The sequence below is a fragment of the Falco peregrinus genome, chromosome 6 (genome assembly GCF_023634155.1).
Source record: "Falco peregrinus isolate bFalPer1 chromosome 6, bFalPer1.pri, whole genome shotgun sequence".
Taxonomy (NCBI): Eukaryota; Metazoa; Chordata; class Aves; order Falconiformes; family Falconidae; genus Falco; species Falco peregrinus.
In genome coordinates this window covers 93027082-93050660 of record NC_073726.1, presented here as the reverse complement: position 1 = coordinate 93050660, position 23579 = coordinate 93027082, and the positions used below count along the sequence as shown (strand labels likewise).

General features: G+C 47.2%; 1 protein-coding gene across 3 annotated transcripts in view; it reads right to left on the bottom strand.

The window, feature by feature from the left end:
* EPHA1 (EPH receptor A1) overlaps nucleotides 1-23579 on the bottom strand; it is a 34573-nt gene that overhangs the window by 7737 nt on the left and 3257 nt on the right. For all 3 annotated transcript variants that reach the window (XM_055807178.1, XM_055807179.1, XM_027783734.2), the window contains exons 2-8: nucleotides 22991-23058; nucleotides 11213-11488; nucleotides 9190-9580; nucleotides 4487-4642; nucleotides 3266-3598; nucleotides 1884-2008; nucleotides 1627-1786 (exon numbers count right to left, since the gene is read on the bottom strand). In XM_055807178.1, coding sequence (XP_055663153.1) covers nucleotides 1627-1786; nucleotides 1884-2008; nucleotides 3266-3598; nucleotides 4487-4642; nucleotides 9190-9580; nucleotides 11213-11488; nucleotides 22991-23058 — 1509 coding nt within the window. The remainder of the gene's footprint in view (nucleotides 1-1626; nucleotides 1787-1883; nucleotides 2009-3265; nucleotides 3599-4486; nucleotides 4643-9189; nucleotides 9581-11212; nucleotides 11489-22990; nucleotides 23059-23579) is intronic.

The window sequence follows — 23579 nt, the reverse complement described above, 5'->3', positions numbered from 1 at the left end:
ATTTTAAAGCAAGGAACAGCTTGTGCAACACAAACAACCATGTCTGGAAGTGTTTCCTAACATCCAGTCCAATGGTCAGCATGCGTAAAGCCTAATTAACACTTGTTATTCTTGCTCAATTTGACGCTGACTCATCCCACTGAAATTATTAAAAATCACCATCTTAGTTAAGCAGAAATCAAGAGGCAGAGCTAACGTTCTTTTTTGTTAATATTGAAAAGGCAAGATTTGGAAGGTGAAATGATATTTATTAATGATATCCATTAATAAAATGGACAAGCTTTTAGGTACACAGCACTTCTACAGGAAATTAAGGAACCTAAATTCTCAAATTCAGATTAGAAAAAATTGTCTCACCTTGCAAGTCTTGTTCCACTAATATGCCTAGACCTTTACAGCTAAACAATGCTTCTAGTATTATCAAAGAACTCCCACCAAATGAAACCTTGCTGGCACTTCTTTTCAATTCCTTTCACATTCAAAACACCTCCCTGTTGGCATGAGGAAGTGATCAACTTTTATTTAATAAAAAGCATAATCTGGATGAAAGTATTTTCTAACGTGTTCTTTTATAATAAAAATCACCTAAGGTACATGTTAACTTAAGTATTTTTAACAGAATCTTTGTGGTACATTATAATGTTGGTTAAAAATCTTTGATGACATCATCATTTGGCACTGTGACTTCAGGAAAATTTTACCAAAAGCTCCTGGTGCCAAAAAAAGCCCAATCTTTAAAGTACACTCCAATCATGGTAACACAACTCCTTATCAGCTTTTACACAGTTTATTTATTTAGTTACATTAAGGCATGCCTTTGTTTTTTTCCATGTCCTTATTTCATTAGAGTAAAACTAGCCTTTCAAAGGCATAATTTCAAGGGATGTATTTCTAAAATTATCCATAAGGTCAGCAGGAGGATCTGAGAATGTGTGGAATGAAGAGAGAACAAACTCCATTACAGAAAATGTTTGATAAAGTGGAAGTCTCCAGGTAACCCAGGGAAAGAGAAGGTTGGATGAGAGGCCTATATGAGATGTTCTTTGACATAGGAGAAAGGTCTTCTTGTGACCTCAATAGCCTGACCTTCTACACTTTGCACTTTGGTGGAGAACTTTTTTCAGAGGCATGTACCATCTTTGGGGGCAGAGTTACATTCAGGGGCTGGACTATGTACAGTGGAAATGACAAAGCTGGAAAAAAGTAGGGGCGAGCTCCTTTGAGTTCTCCTTTTCACTAGCAACTTTCACACAAAAATAGGTATATGGTAATCATTTTTCTAACATTCAAACTTAGAAACATCAGCTACAATCAAAATGTCTTGCAGGAGAACTAGATGAAGAGCTGGTTAAGTAACTTGTCAGTACAACAAACAAACCTGAGTCTGATCAGTTCTGAATGGGAAAGTACAAGTGGATTTTATACAACAGCAAGGAAACAAGATACATTTCTCCTTGTTCTACATTTTTACAAAGCAATAGGCTTGGTCCTGGTGACATGGAACTCAAGAATGTGGTGTCTGTGACCCACTGCTAGCAGAACACAGAGATCCATGTACTGTGTGAATATACAATCTGATGGAGAAGTGAGTTTCTCCCAAATGAGGTATCAGTGATTGTCCTTTACCTGGTGGAAGGGTGCGGAATTCCTGCTCTGGTGAGTAGGGTCCAGGCCCGAGGGGTGTGATGGATCTCACACGAAGCAGGTAGGCTGTGTCTGGCTGCAGGTCCCTCAGGGTGACGTTTGGCTCAAGGAGGTGCTTCACTGTGTAACGTGCCTCCTCTCCCTGCAGAAATCAAACAGGGTCAAGTAACAAATACATGCTGAACAAAGAGGACACTTCCACCCTGCCTTGGGTGAGAGGGGGAAGAGGTAGACCTCACCTTCTCAAAGAACATGACCTCATACTCCACTGAGGTCCGGCTGCGCTGCCGTGGGGCAAGCCAAGAAACAGAAAGACTGCTGTCATCTCTTTGTGTCAGGATAAACTGGGACACTGTCACCGGGGCTGCAGGGGAGAGAACAGAGAACATCAGGAAGAAAGACAAACACAATGCAAACCAGGCCCTCTCTCCACCAGAAGCTCTCGCTTTCCTTCTCTGGTCACACCACACAATTGGAACCAACTCTCTATGCCACTGCCACTCCCTCATCTTTCTCTTCTGTGGTGAAAGGGAAATGAGATCTCCAGTTGTTATTAATTGCTTTCCATAAATAGTAGTATGCTTCTACCCCAACAGTGGAAGGATAACTTTGGCCTTCTAAACAAAATCAGTGTTCTAAGAAATTACTGCTTAAAGAAGAAATTACTTAATCAAGGACTGCACTGAAAATGTGTAATTTGAAGTAAAAATGTTAGGGGTTTGTGCTTTTACAGCAGTAGTAACACAACCACCCTACGTGATTTATGAACATAGCTCCATTTCATAAGGGTACAGTGAAATTAAATGCTCAAAATCTCTCAGCTGACTGCAAATGCATGCTGTTCATGAATAAAAATATAATTCTCAACAGTCTGCAAGGACTGAAGAGTCAGGCCTGGTTCTCTCCTTGTCCTTCATCATCACCAGGAAGTGAAGAAGCATGCCAAGAGTAGCTCTGCTTCTCTAGCTCAGAGTTGCGCTGCCCCTGCATAGCATCAGGAAGAAAAGTCAGATTTCATGACTAAATCAGAACTTGAGGAAAGCACCAAGGGCTGTTGAGCACTACGATGTCACTTTTCTATAATCACATTTCACAGCACTCTGGAAAGTATTCACAGGACAGGCAAACTAGCCAGCTTGAAGCCAAACTACAGAAACGTGTCAAGAACTTGCATGTTTTTAACATCCTTATTTCTCCATGCTTCCAAAGCTTCCCCCCCTGCCCCCCCGAGTTACAGCAGGGTTTCTGTTGTGTTTCGTTGGATGTTTTGCAATACCGAGTCATGGGGAATACTTCATGCCACAGCCCATGTTCTTCCTGTCACACAGGTGACAATACTTAGGCTGGACTACACTAGCGTATGACAGGGACAGCTTTATCCTCCTCACCTCTGTTAAGTCCTTGGTGGATTCATACCTCTTGGTGGGTAAAGATTACTGCTGCTTTGACTTGCAAGGAATATGATTGATGGACTTTACATGCCAGAGGCAGAAGTATCTTAGAGTCCTTATCATACCATACCAACACATGCAGCAGACAGAAGAAGATGGAGAAAGCCTAAACATTCACAGAGATTCCTCTTCCTGATGAGCAGGAAATTCTTGTCTCTGCTTCTGCTAACCTGCATGTCCAACTGCGACCCAGACAGCTGGAGCTGTTCTCTGAGGAGCAGGTCCCATTCCCGAGACACCATTGTGGGCTTCCACAGCAAATGTGTAGTTGGTGTAAGCTTCCAGGCCATCTACATCCACAGCGGGTTTCGTGAGACCAGAAGCACTGGGGGAGAATACCACACCAGCCTCACATGGCTCACATGCCAGGAAATGGCAACGCCGACAGAAGACTGTGTAAGTCAGGTCCTTTCGCCCACCGTGGTCGCTGGGTGGCTGCCACCACAGACTCAGCTGCGTGCCAATAAGGGAGAAGCTGACATTGCGGGGAGCTGAGGGGGGGCCTACAAGAAGCATGAAAGGAAGTATTAGATCCAGCTGTTAATACCCAAAGTAATTGTGGCAGTTTCCCTTCTGCTGATGCATTTTGAATGGAGCCCTCTGTCTCCCCAGCCTCTCCCTCTCTGATCTCTCACTCCCATTTCCCAACATTTCATTTCCTTCCATCTCTTTGTTCATAAAAATCGCAGAATGATTTGGGTTGGTAGGGACCTTTACAGATCACCTAGTCCAATCCCCCTGCCATGGCAGGGACAACTTCCACCGGATCAGATTGCTCAAAGGCCCATCCAACCTAGCCCCCAAACACAGGGCATCCACAGCTTCTCTGAGCAACCTGCTCTGGTGTCTCACCACCCTCACTGACATAGAAATGTCTTCCGTATGTCGCATCTAAATCCACTCTCTATCAGTTAAAAACCACTGCCCCTTGTCCTGTCACTACAGGCCACGGTCATAAAGTCTGTCTGTTTTTCTTACATGCCCCCTTCAGGTATTCAAAGGCCACAATAAGATTTCCCCAAAGCCTTCTCTTCTCCAGGCTGAACAACCCCAGCTCTCTCAGCCTTTCTTCATTAGAAGTGCTCCAGCCCTCTTCTGGATTCACTTTAGCAGGTCCATGTCTCTTTTGCACCCCAGAGCTGGATGCACTACTCCAGGTCAGTTCTCAAGAGAGCAGAGTAGAGGAAGAGAACCACCTCCCCTGACCTGCCAGCCATGCTTCCTTTCATGCAGCCCAGGATACAATTGAGTTTCTGAGCTGCAAGCACACGTGGCCAGCTCATGTCCAACTTTTTGCCCATCAGTATCCCTAAGTCCTTCTCTGTAAGGCTGCTCTCAGTAAGTTCACCCCTCCGTCTGTATAGATATTGTTCTTTCTATTTGAGACTCACGGGTACAAGCAATGTTCTGGCCCTCTGAAGGTGCTCGGTAGAAGCCTGCATTGCAGGAACAAGACGTAGCCCCTGACTCACTGGACAAGCTGTTGGGGGGGCACTTCAGGCAGCGTTTAGTCTCTAGGGAGTGGCGGTAGAATCCTCGCTGGCAGGCTGTGATGAGACAAAAAAGTCAATATCAGATCAACAATACACCAAAATCAACAAGAAACCACCTGCTTCTCAAGCGCTCCTTTATCTGTTCACTTTTCTTCCATTTTCTTAGCTCGCAGACATATTTAGGTTGGAAGGGACCCCTGCAGGTCACCTAGACTGATCATCTTCTCACAGCAGACAGAGAAGAGGTGCAAACTCAAGGTAGGATCAATGTTATAATAAGACTTGTAGACTGAGGAAGGGAAATCTTATTCATCATGGGTGCCATATGAAAACAGAAGCTAAGCTAGTCAGCCTCAGAGACTTCTTTCATCATAAAACAAGACTGGTGCCCACCTTGCCCTTCAAGCTTTCCACACCATAAATAAGAGCTGTAAATGCCAGCTGCAAGTCCCTGTGCTCCTCAGAGTCCTCTACTTGCTGATTTCCTATGGGATAGCCAGTGGGCTTTTTAGCAGAAGGAGCTTTTCTGATTTCAAGTTTTGTATCACAGCATCACCTAGCAGAGCCCTGGGGAATATCTAGATAACTATCAGCTGGCCTAACAATGCTGAGCGTAACTGGCTACAGAGCCAACACAAACTGCAAGAGAATCTGTGCCACGTGCTTTCTATTTGCAGGCCTACAAAAATAAGCAGCCACATCACTCTCTAACACCTGACTCTGTTTTTGCTGTATTACTGTTAGCTTGATCTACAGAAGCACTGGCATGTCTACCAGTAATCTCAAGGTCAATGCTTCACTTTTACAGGTGTGTAGCAAGGAGAAAATGAGCGAGGGAGGTTGAAGGAACCTGTGAATGTAATGGCTTACCAGCCTGTCCTAAATGAATCTATCAAATGTTCTTAAACTAAAGAAACATTGCTAATCAGATGGTTGGGGAATGCATACCCTGATTTTCTGTCACAGCTACCACCTTGCATTTAACTGGAGCACTGTGGGAATGGCCCTTTTCGTATTGTGCTATAAAAGCAACAGTGTCCTTTGTAATCCCTTATGAGATACCAACGGAGAAAGCCATCTGCTCAGGAGCCTGACACAAATGGTGTACTGTGGTGGAGCACAGCACAGGAAGTGATCTTTTATCCAGAAAACAAAAAACAATCCAGCCATTCCTACTATGTGATGCAGAGGAACACCTAGGGGACCTAAAAACATTTCCACTAACAAAGGCCAAACAAGATTCCTCACCATCAGTCTCAGAAGAAGTCATTACCCTCACTGTATGTGGAGATCTCTCTCTCAACTGTCATCAGAGAATTGGCTTCATCTCACTCCTATTGCCCCCCCCCCCCCCCTTGCCCTGGGATGGCAGGCAGGCTGCCCCGTTAACTCCAGGTGATGACAGCCACCCCATCAGTTGCATGGTGATACCATTGCACAGCCATTGACAGTACATGGGCCAGAAGGATTCACAGCAGTGAAGCCTAAAGAGCACAGAAAGGTGAAATAATCACACCAAGTAGAAGCAACCAGCACCTCCTGGTTTTGGGAAGTGACAGAACTGCTCAGGGATGTGTCACTGAGCTGCAATCATGCCACTGTGCGGTCAGGGACAGCAAAAGCTGCTGAAAGAATCCAAAGGCTCAACACTGATTGTCACCAGCCCGAAGAGATTCCATTGATACTCCGGATCACATCATCCCCTTGAGACGCAGGCAAGAAGAAAAGTGACTTTGATCTCTAGGCCGCTCGCAACCAAGAACGCTGCCTCACGCTGAAGGCAGATGAAAGCTTTGTGGCCTCCTGTCACTTTGCTCCAGCATCAGATTTCCAAATTCCTGACGGTCGATCAGTTTGGGTCAGGAGAGCTTTGACAGCAGCAAGGAAAAACAGACGAGGTGCAGGGCCAGAGCCCGGTGTCGGTCCCGGGGCTGCCCGGGCACCACTGCCTGCACCAACACGGCACCGCACACGGACCCCGGGGGGGAAACAGGGACATTTGGGGCCGGGGGCCTTTGCCGGTGCAGCCCCCGGGTCCCCGGAGGCGCCTCTGTGAGGCCTCCGCTGCTCCAGCCCGCCACCCCAACCCGCCCGGCCCGCCGGCGGTGCCGAGTCGCCGGCAGCAGGGCGGCCCTGGGACGGCCACAGCGGGGCAGCCGGGTCGGGGCGCAGCGGCAGCGAGGCAGTCCGCCGCCGGCACGGCCCCGGCCCCGGGCGCAGCCGGCATAAGCACAGCAGGGCCCGGGCCGGGCCGCGCAAGCCCGGGCCGGCCTCGACCGGCGCCCTGGGAGCGGCGCGCACAGCCGGGCCCCGCCGCCAGCCGCGGCCCGGCAGGGAGCGGCCCCGCCGCCTCAGGGCGGAGCCCCCGAGGCCTCGCGGTGGCGGGCCAGACGCCTCGGCAAGGGGGGCGCAGGCCGCGGCCGGGCGGGGGCTGGGCAGCGCCGGGCTGGGGGCGGCGGGGCCTCGCAGCGATGAGGCGGCGCTGGCGGGCGGGCGCGGGCCAGGGAGCCGCCGCTGCCTGCCCGCCCTCCCCGGCGGCCCGCGGCTGCAGCAGGGCAGGTGCGCAGCCGGCAGCCCCGGCTCCCGCCGGCCCCTCGGGCTCCCCAGCCTTGGGCGCCCGCCCCCGGCGACGCTGTGGGGAAAGCAGGCCTGGGAGCTGCCGGCCGGGCACCGGGGGGGCCCTGCCCGCCCTGCTCCCACAGGTGCCCCTCGGGTGAGGGCGCCGGCTCCCCCTTCAGTGCACCGCCCGTGGTGGGGAGCCCAGGCGCCGGCCAGCCGCACAGCCAGCCCTAGGTTCGTGGTGAGTGACCCACCCGAGGAAGTTCATCGTGCAGCTCTGGGTTTGCCGGCTATGGGAGGCTCTGGGCAGTCATGTTTTTTCCTGGAATCACGGGATGGCTGAGCCGTCGTGTGCCCAGCAGAGCTTTATACGGCTGGGGATTCACCCAGAGCTTGGGTGAGCGAGCTGAGAACCTCGACCTGTGGCTTTCTGTTGCCCTCCTGTCCTGTAATGGAGGGCTGGTTCTCTTCCCTGTTATGAGGGAAGGGTTCAGCTTCCCTTTTGTCAGCTCCTGCTTAAGGCAAAACTCAGAACCAGAAGACACTGCCAGGTCTTCCTCCATCCTGACCCCCTTTGAAGGAGAAGTCCTTCCTTCCATCTTCTGAGGACGAAGTGGAGGCTGTGACCTCAGCCTTTATCCTGACCTGGACTGTTCCCATGTCCCTTGCACAATCAGTGCCTGGTCTTTTCCATTGAGGGAGAGGACCCCAAGACACCCCCAGCAGGCCACCTACAGTCACCACCTCCTCTGATCCTCCAGTGAGAGCCGGCTCTGGATGGTAAGTGCCTCACCCTGCCCCCGACAGGGTCTCCGCTCTTCCCTTCCTTTCCTGGGAGACCTCCCCGGTCCCTACTGAGCCTACAAAAGACACTTCTGGCTGCAGCTGTGCTTGGGCGGAGTGGGATAAAAGCACAGATGTAGAAGGAACCTGTGCTGTGATAGTAGCCAGGGCTTGCCCAGACTTGACAGCTTCCCTGCCCCTTACCAGGGCAGTGCTCTCAGGAGGGCGGGGAGAGCTCTGTAGCACCTAAGTGGAAAAACTGGCTGGGCTATGCAAGGAGGGGATTGCTGGAGGAGGGCAAGGATTTTGTGCTTCAGCCTCCACCAGCTCCCCAAGCGAAATGAGCAGCAAGCAGCAGGGATTCCCAAGGGCACCAGATCCTCGTGGCAGAGCAAAGGCAGAACCAAGCAGAGAGACGGGGCACCCACTGACCCTGACAGCACTACATGGATTCCTTTTTCTTGTGGCTTAGCCTTATGCCATATAGCTCTGACAAGAGCAGAGATGTGCTCTCTTTTACCTCTCTCTCTGCAGCGACACATACTCCCCCAAAACACGACACATCTCCTCTCCCCTGGCAAACACACAAAGCTGCCCTGAGAAGCTGAATCTTGTCCCTCTGCGACAAAGGGAGAGTGCCGCACTGCTTGTTCCAACAGCCCTGGCTCAATCCGTGGCTCCAGTAGCATGGTGACTCCTATGCTCACTGATTGCTCTTCCTCAGAAATGAAACAGGCACCGATGGTATTGTGCAATGTGCTTTATGCGGTTTCCCGTGGCAGAAATGCCATCCTGGTCCAAGCAGAAGGGGAGACAGAGGGAGAAACTTGCCCCTCTCCAGCTCTCAGCTTTCTAGTCACGGGGCAAACCCACTGTTCCATGTGTCTGACCCATCTGCCCTGAGAGAACAAGGCTGCCATTTAAGGGTTGGGAACCAGTTGTTGAGTGAGTCAGTGTCAATCACACAGTTACAGCTCGCAGAAACTAGCTCCAGAGCTGAAGGCTCCTGGATGAAGCCCAAGAGGGAGTGGAGAGGTGTGTGCAGCTCTTACACCTGACACAGGAGGAGAAAAATTGCGATCAAAAAAGAGAGGCTGAGGGGAGGAAAGGTTATGAGATACACCTGGCAGGCACAGGGGGCCGGCAGGAGGGGAGCAGACCACACTAACTCCCCTGATCCCACTTTACAAGGTGCTCTGATCTCCAGCTCCCTGGAACCTCTCCCGTGGCCCACAGCCAGTGTCTGTCTGCATACTCACCTACGCAGCTCCCATCGACTTCCTCAAACCCCACAGCACAAAGGCATCGGCCCACGGGTACCAGCCACTCCCCGTCAGTGCTGCAGTGCATCCGGGGCGGAGAACCCACTTCTTCAGCTGCGTACTCCACACAGACCCCGGGCACTTCTGTCAGCCCCTCTGAACCCGCTAGTGTCTCTGGAAAACGGGCCAGACCCCGCACTGCCTCCGGGCAAGTCTTGTAATACACTCGGACAGACACCATCGCTACACAAGCCCCAGAGTTCTGGAAAGCCAGGTAGAAGCCCCGGCGAGACAGCTTCCCAATGGGGCACACTTCGGTGTTCAGCTGCATAACACCCGATTCAATGTCTCTGTTTGTGAAACTTCGATCTGCTGCCACCGTGTTGAGCTGAGTGAAAGAGAAAAAGACAACAGCTTTAACATCTGGGCAAGCAGCAGCAGCTGAGGTACCCGTGGCACTCAGACTGCTTTTACACTAAAGCCTTTCAGAGGCTGTGTAGTCAACTGCTGCTAATGCCAGTGCACTGCATCCTTTCTTTGCACTTGGCAGGGGTGTTAACAATGGGGTCCACATCCTGTCTTGCCTCACACTTTCCATCATCTCCTTTCAACTCCTCTGCAGTCATTCACTGGTCTTATACACTACCCTGTGTTCTGGGTCTCTGATCTTAGAGGCCTTTAGGAACTGCCCGTAAAGGAACAAATCTCCCTTCTGTGACATTTTCCTTTGCAAATTGTATACAGTAAAATCACAACACTGCTTAAGAGCGGTGTTTTTTAAATTGACCAGTGAACTACAACTACCTGTTTCTAGGCTGTGCTCTATGCAGGTCAGATCATCTGCTGCAAGGTGCTTCTCATGCAGCACTCAACATATTTCAGCACTGTAGATACTTGGGTGAAAAATGCTCCCACGCTCAGGCATGCCCACTGTCTCAGCAAACAAAGAGGTGAGAGTGACTGAGAGATGCTTTCAGTGCTTGGACATATGGGAAAAGCCTCCATGACATCTATGTGATATTGGAAGAGCTGGACTGCAGGTGGAGTGGTCTTTCTTCTCAGAGGGAGAGCCTGATAACTGATCCTCTTCACCTCAGGCTCCTACACCACCCGCTCCATGTAGCTGGATGGCAGATGAAAGGATCTGCACAGAAGCTGCTTCTGGCAGTGGGAATGTTTAGGAGTAGTGGAGCTATCACACAAATGCATGTAGTAGGCTGCAGGGGAGGTGGGTGAGCACCGGGGAGGGAGGGGAATCTGTTACCAGGGTCCTGCTCTGCCTATGGTGGCCTTTACTGTTCTTTGGTTTCATCACGTGCCATTTAAATGGCAGAGGAGGAAAGGGCAGGCAAATAATTTAGGTCTGTGGCTTCTTTCAGGACAGAACTAGGTTGTAGAATTTCCACTACAAAAAAAGTTGAGGCTCAGTGTTCTGCAATTCAAATATTTCTACAGCAAGAGGGCACTACACTGGGGGAAACAGCAGCTAAAATACGGTGGTGCTAAATACTTTCACACATGGGAGAATTTCATTATAGCAAGCCATCACTTCCAGTTCTAGAAAATAAGACTCTATATCTCATATCAATCAGAGTAAATGATCAGGAGCATGGAGGCCTGAACTCGATTCTGTCCTTCACTTGCTTTATCACCTAAGGCAAGCCAAATTCCTTTGGTCTCTGCTTTACTATTTCTAAAAATTGGTGTAACCATCCAGCACTGTTACAACCCTTCAGAGTCCTTACCCACGCGGTGTCCAGTTAAATAAGTGGTTGTGCAGAATGGAGGTCTGGTCTCATTTGAGAACCCCTGTGCCTCCTGTAGCAAAGACTGCTCTGAGCATCACAGAGGGCACAAGGGGCAAAGTTTATTCTAAGGACAATGCTTACTATCCCTGCCCCTCCCAGATGCTGGTTCTCCTGGCCTCCCCCAGCCAGCAAGACACACCCAGTTTAAGCTGAAAGATATGACAAGTTTAAACTGAAAAATGTGACCCAGCCTTCACCCCAGCACTACAGACCTTGGTGAACAGCGGGCGGCGGAACTGGATCCCGACATCTTGTTCAGACTCCATGTAATAGAGATTAAAGGTCTCTTTGCAGGTCACCACTTCACCTTTGAAGCTCTTGCAGTCCCTCACAGTAAACTTTAGCTCCACATAAATGCGGGAGGCTGCCTCACCCCGATAAATCCAGTTGGTGCGAAGCCAGTGATCAGTGTCGCCCTCAGAAAGCACACTGCAGTCCTGATACATATAGACTGGGGTGCCATTTATCATCTGCTGCACTTCACTCCACTGCTCCCAGGGTAGAAGAAAACACACATTGTTAGACAGATGTGAGAAACAAGTTTCGCTTCAAATATGACAAAAATCTTACCTAAAAGATTGATTCCTGCATAGCATTCAGAATTCAAACCCTGGCTAGCTAAAAGGTCTCCTACACTGAGCAAAAGCTGCCACTGTTCTAGAGCCCCACAGCTGCCTAAACTCTTTATGCAGGGAGCAATGAGGATACTGTAATTGGGATCTGACTTAAGCCAAATTGAAGGGAACTACGGGCTCTTGCACATCCCCTTCATCCCACCTTGGTCCCAAGTTATTTCTTTCATACACTGCCTTATCTTAGATTGAGACAAAGACAAATACCATGCCATGTATCGGCCACTTCCCTCTGCCACCATTTACCTTCGAAGGGTATGGTAAGACATACCAGCTCAGGACGATTGTCTGCCCCTGAAAATAACGCACGGCACTTTGGGCCAAGAGAACAGATGGCCCAGCACAATGGGAAGGTCAGCTGCAGCAGGACTGTGCTAGAGCAAGTGCCCATTAATTTGGAGTTTGTGCTTCTTTAAGTGTGGTATTTTGCAAACCCTAATTTAACTATTAAAATTCAGTTGATTTTCCTGACTTCATACTGGGTTCTGCTTCTTCCGCAGGCAAATAATGGCTGAGAGGAGGACACGGGCCCAGCTGGTTAGATGGCCTCACTGATACTATTTGTATGAATCCAATATGGTCTGATACATATTTTAACAGAGGCTTTTGCTGAATTTTCTGTTTCTAGTTTTGTTTCCTCACCACAGGTCAGGTACACAATGCAGAGTATTCGCTTTTCAGTTAAGTCACACATGAGAACTGAAAACTTGGAAAACAAGGTTTCATCCACAGGGAAAATAACTTAGTTCCTTTTTCCTCCCATGCTAAGACTACCTTTCTCATTATGCTTTAAATATTTAATCAAATTAAATTGAAAGAAGTGCCCACGTACGTATTGGCACAAGTTTAAGCATCTTGGTTTTAAATCACACCCCAGGTTAAGATGCAATTTAAACAAGGCCTCGGTCTTTATATTGCTCTAGGCTTGTCAAGTCCCATGGGCTGAGCATGAGATTCATACACTTCTCCAGCGGCACCTCCCGTGCTCACAGCACAGCCTGCAGCCTCTCTCCAGCGCCTGAGCCCCCGCGGCCAGGTCTCCGCCAGGGGAATACAAGAGATGGACCCAGGGAGCGCCAAAGGAGGCTCTGCTTTGGTGCCATGACTTGGAGCACACCTCCTGCACAGCCCCACTCCGAACACTACCAAGAACACTTGTTTCCTTTTTCTCCATGTAATTAATCCCCAGTGTTACCCCACCCTTTTAATCTGAGCCAGCTGGCATATACCTGCACTACACAGGATTTACACCTATTTCACTTACTGGAGGTCAGAGGACTTAGGATGGCAAGAGAGAGAAACGGACTGATCAATCCTGGCTGTTCAACCAGAAGGGGCAATCGCTTAATCACCTCCTGCACTATTTCATTGAAAATCTTGAAAATGCTACAGAGCTGAATTCACAACACATCCTGAAGCATATTGAAATGGAAGAAAAGAAGTTAGAAAGGACAGTAAGAGCACAGTGGCTTTTGTAAGAAGCTGCCAGTGTTAGGACTGGCTTTTAGAAGCATTTTTCCATGAGTGTCTGCCTCCGCCGACCTGATGGGAAAGGCGTAATTGCATTTAAAGGCCGAGGGTTAGACAAGTTTACATTAGCAGTTTAACCTAAGGCAGTTCCACAGACGAGCACCACCAGAAAGTGATTTTTGCATGTCTCACCAAAAGACATGAGCTGTTGTGATGCATGACCTGAATCTACCATTTCTAAAACTTAAGTGATCCAGGACCAAAGTTTCATTTTCAATACTGACAACTCTAGCAGAAAAAAATTCCTTTAAACTCTACTGCTGGAAAAAAATCCAACTGCTAACTCCTGTATTTCTTAGCTCAGTTTCTTCCAGACTGAGCTCTTCAGGGCAAAGATGCTCAGCACTGACTAGTGTGCCGTTTCATATGCAGTGCGGTGCAAAGAAATAACAAGGGAGTCAGACTTGGTTTTTCTAGACTCTACTGTGAATGGGTAAAGGAAGTAAAATGAGGATATTATTTATGCTAACAATACAGAACTATTGTTAAACATGCTTGTGACTTCATTATTCAGTGAAGCTTTTAAATTCAAAGTAGTAGAGGAAAAACTGTTACATACAACACTTAATGAAAGGGTGATGAGTCCAGGAGTTGCTAGGCAACTGTCTCACGTCCTCAAAGAATCTGCTGCAAAATCAAAATGTATGCCTCTGATTCTTAATGTAATGTTCTTAATAAACGTGTGGTAAAGTCTGGCTCAATCAATATTAATTACTTGGCTCTCCAGTTTGTCTGCCAATGACATTGAATCAACCTCCTTTGATAATGTAACTTTCTACCCATTTCATTCCAGACACCGCATCCTTACTCCAGTCATCAGTCTGGCCGTAAGTTGGGAAACGTTCTTCCAGAAGTGGGGGACAGTGCAAGTCAGACTTCCTCATTTGAGCAGCAAGTGAACTGTGGTTTTACGTTGCTACAGAAAACTTTCTCGTGAGATTCAGAACCTTAGAAAAACTCAGGTTGGAAAGGACCCTTGGAGATCCTCTAGTCCAATTCCCTGCTCCAAGCAATCTAAGGACTTCTTAAATTATTTAAATTTTATACTGTAAAACTCCTTTTAAAATCTTTTAGATTTAAATTCTTTTTTAAGTTTGTTAACTGTCTTTAAACTAGTCTTTTAACTTCTAAAACCTTTTAGAATTCTTAAGAAGTTGCTAAGAAAACAAAAGCCACTGCATTCAGCAGAATACCATAAATTAGTAGCTTGAATTCTGAGAAGTCTCAGGATGTAGCCATTGGATTTGAGAACAAAAGGGTGTTCTGGACTTCTTGGGAACCTGTATACTAACACAGGCACTTAGTTCCAGAGATTTGTTCTTGAAAGTCTTGGTGTGGTGGTATAATACGGAGCAAAATTTCAGTACAGCAATTAGTGTGAAGTGAATGGCAGCCTCAAAGCAAAAGTACTACCTCAATAACCTCAGAGCACTGCAAGTTCAGGGAAAAGGATGGCAACTTTCCTCCCATTGCTAGGTTGGATTCAGTACAAAGAAAGCAGTAGTGGAGGCAAGCTGTCTTTATGAAGGCAGTTCAGAATGACTTGAACAACAGTCTGGAAGGACACCAGGAGATATCTGGTAGTAAACAGTATTGGTTTGGTCTGCTATGTGAGTAAAAAACCAAAGGTAAGATAAGGTACATGCCTTTTAATATCTGCCTTCATCAAATCTGAATTGATTACACAGTTTGAAGCTCTGAAGCCTAAGGAAGGTTTACTCTGTTTTTTCTATAAATGAGCCTTCTCTGGGTTACGCCTGCATCAAGGAGCCCATCTAGGACAGCCTGTGACTCCTCCATCCATCTGTGGTCTGCTCTTCCTAGGATCTGCCATAAGGTATAAGACAGAAACAGAGGCAGTTTGTAGGTCTTCTTGGAGTTACTGTCTCAGGCTCTGCAGGTGTCAGTAAAGTGATCTCCTTTGGTTTTAGGGTTTTTTATGTGGAAATAAAACCCAACAAACCTTTTATGATGATGAATACAAGCCTCATCCTTGCTAATAAAGAGGTAGGCTGCCAGTGACAGAGGCAGCAGGCTGTGACAGTATTGCACATCCTGAGGCTCAGACTGGAGTAAAAAGAGCTTGTGGCTCACAACAGTAATGCTGTCTCCATCTCCAGCCTGCCAGGAACTTGCCCCGTCTCCTTTCAGATAAGAGGCTGCTGGCTGTAACCTATATTTCATTTGTTTTCGCATTAGCTTAGCACGGTGGCTTCCAGTCTGTGGCCTGCACACCCCTGGGGAAAGGCACCATGATACTTCTACGAGACTTACAGAAGGCAACCGCAAGGCAAGCATCTCGCCAATAGGCTTAAAGTTACTAAACTTAAGATGCATGTCTCCGCTGGAAAAGTTAGGACTTCTATATAATGAAAAACAATAAATTGTTTGACTTTTGGGTCAAACATTTGATTTGGGTGAGAGAGTTGCACCAACTACTCCAGCCAGCTACAGCACACTTGGGGCTTAGCCAGCATATCTCTTTCCCATCTAATTTGCAACAGAATTCAGAGTGCTATTTTAAACCATGAAATCTCTTCCTGAAGAAAAATCACAGGGCCCCAAACCAGCAGATTTTTTCAGCAACAGTACATCACTAGCGTGCCAAGCCTGAAGCCACCTCATGGAACATGCTCCGCTGAATGCTTTCTGTCTCTTTCCCCTGGCAGCACTTTGGCCTGTGGAGTCTCTTTGCCCTGTGTGCAGCAGCATCCGCGTGGGACCGCCACCCAGCCCCTTCCCAGAGCAGACTCAGAGCTGCAGGCAGCTCGCATGGCAGGCGCGGCAGTACTGCGTTCCCAGCATAGTGCCTCGAGGAAAGGCTGTGACAATCAAGGCACCTTGGTGGTACCTGCGGTGATACGATGAACAGCTCTTCAGTTCAAATGCATCTGCACGAACCCGTCAGCAGGCAAAGCCAGACCCCAGACCCCAGGCAGCCAAAGCCAGCAGCACCACAGTGGTGCCTGGCAGTGTCCCGAAGTTTCTGTGAGCCTGCACTCAAATTTTACCAGTACTCTCACAAGTCCTTTTGCTGTTGTGGAGGACAATTCAGATGACGATAGAAGTGTGGTGACATAGAGACATTTAACTTCATAAGTCCTATAACATTAAATCTGAGAAGAGCAGAGTCTGTGTTTATTTCTTTGATCATTTGGCAATGGCCAGGGAAGTCTGATTTCATCCCATCATCACAGAGTCTTTGACACCACTGAATGCAGAAGTGATGTTTACTTGTCTACAGTATCTTTCTGGGTGGGAGGATACGTTTTTTTTTCCCCACAATGATCCATCGATTATTTCCAGGGAGGAGCAACTTCACAACTTCATTATGTAATTACTTGCCCTTTAGGGCACTAGCACGCAGGTCTCCATCCCACTCATCTCCTTCCCATTTACCTTGTACTCAGGCTCTTATGGAAAGATAAGGTGCTAACGTGAGCCACAGAGCTCCAGCGCACCGATTATGGAACCTGTTTATCAGACCCAGGTTCTGCTGTCTGCTCATTCCCCAAACCGTCTGACCACATTAAAGTCTTGCACGAAAACAGGGCTGGTGACAGCAGATGCTGCTCGGTGAGGGATGCTGCTGCTCTAGTCCAGCATTTCACCCAGCCACTTTGGAATGCTGGTTTCATATATACCAGTTTTGCTAACACCCACTAACAGTATCAGTGACTACAAAAAGGACAGGAGTGGAAAATCAGAGGATGCATCTTAAGAGTTCAGAACTTGTGGCTAAAGTCATATTACCGATAAAGAAAAGGCTAACTCTCGTGTTGGCTCTGCACTACATTGTACATTGCATAGGATCCATTGAAATGGAAGTGATTTTTTTTTCCTCCAAGGCAAAGAGTTTTGTATGGTGTGAGTTACGGTTTTGTATGGTGTGTCAAATATACTTCCAGTATTTATGGAGAACCTGGGAAATGAGTCTGATGGTGACAGGCAATGCTTGCTGTTTGTATAGGTTCCTTTTAAAGTGCAATCCCAGACAGGGTAACTGTGCCTTTTCTTTAAGGTGATCAAACCTGCCTAAAGAAAAGAAGCTGCAGGAGATGGCAGCATTAAAGTCACAGTGAGGAACTGCCAGGCTCCAGGTCAAGCCTAGAGAAGCAAGGAACTAGGCCTTAGAAGCAACGGAAATGAGCTTCCAAGATGAGATGGGCGCATTTTTCTGCATCTCTGCCTCCCAGATGGTAAGAATCACACTTCAAAGCATAGGTCCATCCAGCAGGGACACAGCAGGCAACAAAAGATACAAAGCCTTTCCTTTCTAACCTGCCTGCCTGCAAACTTACCAGCATTTTGGTTGGTATTATAATAAAAGTTGTTTTGTTTTCATTTTAATAGCCTGTCAGTCTTCTTGGAGGACCATGCTATAGGCAGACTCATCTAGAGCTCCAGCTGACTTGTGGTGCTTTTGTGTTGACATGAGGAAGTTAAGTGAACCTTGTCCACTCTCATTCAACAGCGATAAAAGGGTGAATCATCTTCCTGAAGCTGCTAGGCAACACTGCTGTCATCACCTGATGCCTGAGCAGCCAGCGATGAATGTCATGTCTGCACAGCATCTTCGCTCTGGCTCAGAACATTTTCTTTCTCAGGTCTTTTCTGCCCTTTGGTTTGCAATGCTGAGTGCTCTAGCCAAGACTGCTACTCGGGTCTGTGGCAGTGACTTCATCCTCAGCTACCTGGCTGGTGGCTCACGCAGCCTGTCCTATGGTACAGCTATTAGTCTCCACTTTACTTCCTCTCGCCTCACTTTTTTTACTCCCCCCGTCTTACCCCTCTGAGTCAAGTATATCTGGATACACATAACATTTTTTTTCCTTCTCTCCCAAATCTACACAAAATAACTAATTCTCACTTAACAGAATATCATCAACAGCAGCAGGGCATGTCAGGATATGATGCTGAAGCCAGGGCTGTTCCCATTCCCAGTTAGCTGACTTTCTAAGCATTTGCCCCTTACACAAATGCTGTTCCTATGGGGGCTAAGCCCCTATGAGAGCAGCCTGAGGTCTATACAGCTACTCTATTCCAGGGACAGACACGATGGCATCACTTTGAATTAGGTCTTAAAGGACATGCATGGGCAACAGCTGTGGGAAGAGATGCACATAATAGCATTTCTGGTGGCCATTTTTGACACCACCTTCAGATGCTACAAAAAGCTGGCTCGCTCCAGGTAAGACTATCTGAGGAAGACACCAAGAAGTCTAGTTAAGTGAACTGCCCAGGTTAAATGACATTGGAGCGCTGTGCTGTGATCACTTGCAGGTTGAAGGCTGCATGGCCCACAACACTATTTCCTTCATGACCAAGCCTATCTGCCTAAGCAGAAGTGGTGGAAAACAGAAACCAGCCATCAGCTGTTATCAACGTCTGGGACCTCTCACTTCAGTGGAACACAGCCTTGCCTTGCTAGAATCAGAAGTTGTGTAAGCACTGACATGTGGTCACTGATAAAAAAGTTGCTGATGGGTCACAGGTACTTGATCTAGTCTATTCCCTAAAGAAAGTAATTGAGCAGTGTAGAATTTTTACTATGCCCGGGGTTTAATAGGAAAACATCAGTGTCAAAAATGAAAATAAATCAGAGCACTGGCTTACTGACATTGAATTCACATGACTTCGGCAGCTGCTACATTCATAATCAGACCCCTGTGAAACATGGGGTGCAGAAATGCACAAGAATTACATCATTGCCAAAGTTTTTCAAGTGTTTTTGGAACCACAGTAGTTGCAGTTAGTGGATATTTATGAATAGCCTCTGGGATACGTTAGGTCACTGGGATTAAATGCACACCGGTAGTCCTGTGCGAAGGTAGAATTTGGAAAAGTCGAGCAGATAAGGTGCTATGCACACTGAGAGGCCCCGCAGAAAGTTTGAAACCAATAGCATCACTTTGAAGTATGTGTGGAAGCAAGCACGAGTATGGAATACGCAGAAAACAAATTATGTCCTCCACCTCACCATGCACAGGAGATTGAGAACAACAGCAGCCTAGAAAGGAGACTAAGAAAATCATCTGGAAGCTTTAATAAAACTATGACGTATGCAGAAATATAGTTTGGGAAAAATAAGCTCCATAAACCAGCTACCAGTTGAGAACTGAGCACCACTGAACCCTTCATATGCAATAAATATGAAACAATCTGGCACTTAGTGGCAGCAGCAGGGTTCATGCAATTCCTGAAATAACAGATATCTAATTTAAAAACAAGGTTAGTGTGAAGAAGGACTCTTTTACAAGCAAAGACAGCTGTAGAACTGATGAAAGCATGCCTCCCAAGAAAATGTACCAGCCTAAAAATAATAAAGTGTGTTTAATTTACAATCCATTCAACAGCACAGAGACAGAAAGTCCTATTGGGATGCTCAGTGCATGGCACCCTACAGCACAAACGGCTAGAAGCTTAAGTAGTCACGTGTACTTGTGAAAGTGTGACTGGATTGTGCAAATACTATTCACATACACAAAAAGGAAATTGGAAAGAGTGGACAAAAGGAAAATTTCAGGTAAAGCTGAAATGAAATGGTCTAAATGTGCCTGGTCTAAAAATTCAAGCTCAGAATGCTAGCGAACAAGCAACGCAGAACTGTCAGGTAAACACAGAGCGAGTTGGGTGGGAAGGGACCTTTGGGTCCCCAAGCCCTGCTCAGCAAGGCTAACCGCAAAGCCAGGCTGGGCTGCTCAGGGCCAGCCTATCGAAAGTAAAATGCAAGAGGATAACATAACATCTCATCACCATCTGTTCAAAGCTGATGCAATTATATTTGAAAGCAAAAGAGAGATAAGTAACTTTGTACGCAGTTATTTTACAAGCTACCAAGCAGCAACGCTACCATGCCCTGCACTGTAACTGAATTTGTTCATGATAGGATTTGAAAAGTCCTTTTAGGTCAGTTTCAGTGATTTTTGAAATCAGTTCAAATAGCCAGGTTGTTTGTACAGCACGGGGAGCCTTAAAGAAATGTCAGAGCAAATGAATTCTGGACTCCTGACACCTTCAAAGTCATTAGCTCTAATATATGTTAAAACATGGGAACTTATCACAAGTACTGTTAACAGCTCCCCGGCCCAACTGGTATTGCTGTCTCAAAACTTCAAAGACAAAAAAGTTGTCAAGAAATTTGTTAGATGATGGAGGGTGGGGGTGGTAAGGTAGATAAGCAAGTGATTATAGGAACTACAGCCTGTCTTTCTGAGGGCCTAGTTTCCAATACTAGCCTAAAATGAATGAAATCCTTTCTAAACAGCTACTACAAAGCAAGCTAGCACAAACCTTTCAGCAAACTTCTACAGACACTTTCACTTAGAGACTACCTTTAAGCTTAGACAAGATGCCGCTTAGCGTGCCCTGGAAGTCCAGACAAAAGGACCCATGCTGCCCAAAGGCGGCTGGAGCAAAGCTCAGCGTGCCGAGGCTGAGCACGTTAAGAGAAGCACTGCCTGTCCTGGACACAGAGCTGGCCGAGAAGCAGCCACACGTGGCTGCCACTACTGAAAAGTGAGGAGAAAACAAAGGTATAACCCTGCCTCCACAGAATTACCCAGCCTCTTCTGGGATATGCCTCCGAGACTGTGTCCATATAAAGCATGAAAATTCCTCACAGCAGGTTCCTCCTCTGTGCGATAAGGATACTGACACCAGTCCAGCTCACTGATGGGAGAGCTCTGGCACCTCAGGTGAGGTACAGGTAGCACTGCTACATGAAATACACCCTTCAGCTCTGTACGCAATACAGCTCAATGTTTCCAGCCTGCTACTAAAGAAGCTACTCAGACTATTCTGTATTAATCTTAGCTCTTGTGTGCCAAAAAATGTTCTGAATTAATCACAGCTCTTTTTCAAACGTATTATCACTGAATGATTTAGGCTGGAACGGACCTCAAAGACCACCCAGTTCCAACCCCCTGCCATGGGTAGGGACACCTCCCACTAGCCCAGATTGTTCCCAGCCCCGTCCAACCTGGCCTTGAACACATTTACCTATTCATTTTGGAAGAATGCTTTCAGAAACACTTGTTCAAAGTTCTGATTCCAAGAGAACCAGCCATTGTTCCCTTTTTGCTTGTGGCAATTTGTCAGCCTTCCACCTAACAGTTATTGGGAAATGACGTAATTAGACAAATCCCTGCAAAAAAGTAGCTCATCAGAAGTCAGTGAATCTATGCTTCATCCTCTGTTAGTTTACCAGTCATCAGCATCCCAATCTGTTAGTTTAGATTGCTCTCAGGCCATGTTTTCCAGCATCTTCTACAATTCCCAGTTACAACTACTATATTTTAAATATACGTATTTTTTAAAAGCAGATGTAGCACAAGTAGGAAGGAATGCTAACTCCTAGCACTGCCAGGAGCCCCCTGTGCAAAAACCAGATGTCTGCTAATAAAGGCTTTGTCTTCTTTCTATGAGATTATTTTTAGAATGCACTTTTCAGTGTTTTTTTCTCTTTGAGAGGCAACTTCATCCTGAACATGCCTGAAGGCTGGTATCGGGTTAAAATTACCACACAGACAGTTGATGGGGACAACAAAGGGAACAGTGGGCAAAGCATGACCTACATGTATGTCTCACTAGGGCACCTCTTCTGAGTAAGGTTAATAATAACCAAAACAGCTGTACTAATGAAACCAGTACAGTTATGCCAGTGCAGGAGAACCTCACTGTCTAGCCCTAGTTCACCCAGGAGGAGGAGGTGGTGGCTGGGGTGAATTTAAACCAGGCACAGCACATTGTATGAAAATGAGTTAGGAACAGGCTGAACCCAGGTCTGTAAGCAGCAAGGGTAAAGACAATTTCTCCATTGGAGAACTTGGGGCTTGCCAGAAAGATAAGTGCATGGATGAGAAACTGGAACTATGTATTAACACATGTCCTTCTAACTCCTGCAGCGTCGTCCCTGAATTCCCTTTTCTTTGTGCCTGCCTCCCACCACTCCCACAGCCTTGCCACGGCGAAGGAAACCCCTCGGAGAGCAGAGGCTGCGGTGCCAGAGGGGCTGCTCAGCTGCACCTCAGACACAGCAGCTGACCTGTACGAAACCAGCTGAGAGCTCAGCTGCCCTTTCGGGTCCAATTTAGCAGTGATTTCAAGAGTAGATTTTGAAGCGCTTCCATCAACTCAATTTTACAGTCACAGAACAAAGGGAAATGCCTCAGCCATTATCAGCTGTGTGGGCCAAACATGGCGTGAGGGCTGGGTATAGAGTCCTAGAACCCTGCAGCCCACCCCAGCAGGCCAGATGGCTGCCCCATGAGATAACCATCACCTCTTCAGCCAGCTGCGGAGTTAGGAGATGTGTAACCGAATCATTCGGTTCAGTACTCGAGGAAAAAAAGAACAACCTTAAACAGATAAAGATTCTAAATTCTTGAGAGACTTGGGAGACAGAAATACTTCTGACATGGCTACCTGCCCGGAAAAGGAGACATAAGAAGTATCTGCAACATGTGAGAATGAAAAGCTAGGTGATTATTTGATTTTTCCCTTTTTCTTCATTAAGTTTTATTACTTCATGGAAACAATATATTTCAAGGACATGTTTAATCATTGAAAGCTACTGGAAGGCAATAGGCATCAGAAGAGCTACTAGAAGTCAATGAGGCATCAGTCCTCAAACAGCTGGCTAGCGGCTGAGGCTGCAGAGGTGAAGGGGCTGCAAGGAAGAGGGGCTGATGAAGTATACAATGTGCAGGACAGATTGGAGCTGCAGAAGCCTGATTTTGGGAGGCAGGGTGAAATTTCAATTTGGATTATGCTTTTCCATCATTTACCACTCCCAGTGGCTCCCCTTCCTTAAACGTGCATACTCACCCCTACTTCTGGAGGGTCTGGAAGCCAGCCCAGTTCACCCTGAGCAGTGCTTGTGTCAAGTAGATCCACTGAAAACCAGAAGAGGGGGAAAAAAAAAAAAAGTTACCACTGACCCAACTCATACAGCCCATGGAATGGCTTCATCCTTATTTTGTCATAGATGATGAAGCCTGTGCTTCCTCTCTCAACCCCACATCCTTTGTGACCTTCTACCTTCAAACAGTGCGGCTGCAGAAAGGATGGGAAGATAGAAGACAGTGCAGCCAGCCGTGAGTTAAAATGTTTTCCTTGTATATAAGACCCCTTCCCCTTCCACCCTCCTCTTGAGTAATACCCACACGCATCCAAAAAAATGTGACCCTGACAAATTTTTCTGCTTCCTAAAGCTGCCCCATAATGGGAGCAGGAGGCTGACTCCTGTTGGGATGGGAACCCAGCATCAGCAGCCGAACACAGCTTTCCTTGGAATAGGAAGGCAGCAGACAAGATGGATGAAAAGGCAGGCAATCAAATTACCAACAAAAAAAATAATCAATCAGTGTTGCCTAGAGGTACCATTCAGTGCTCCGAACACATCGGAGAAGTGCAG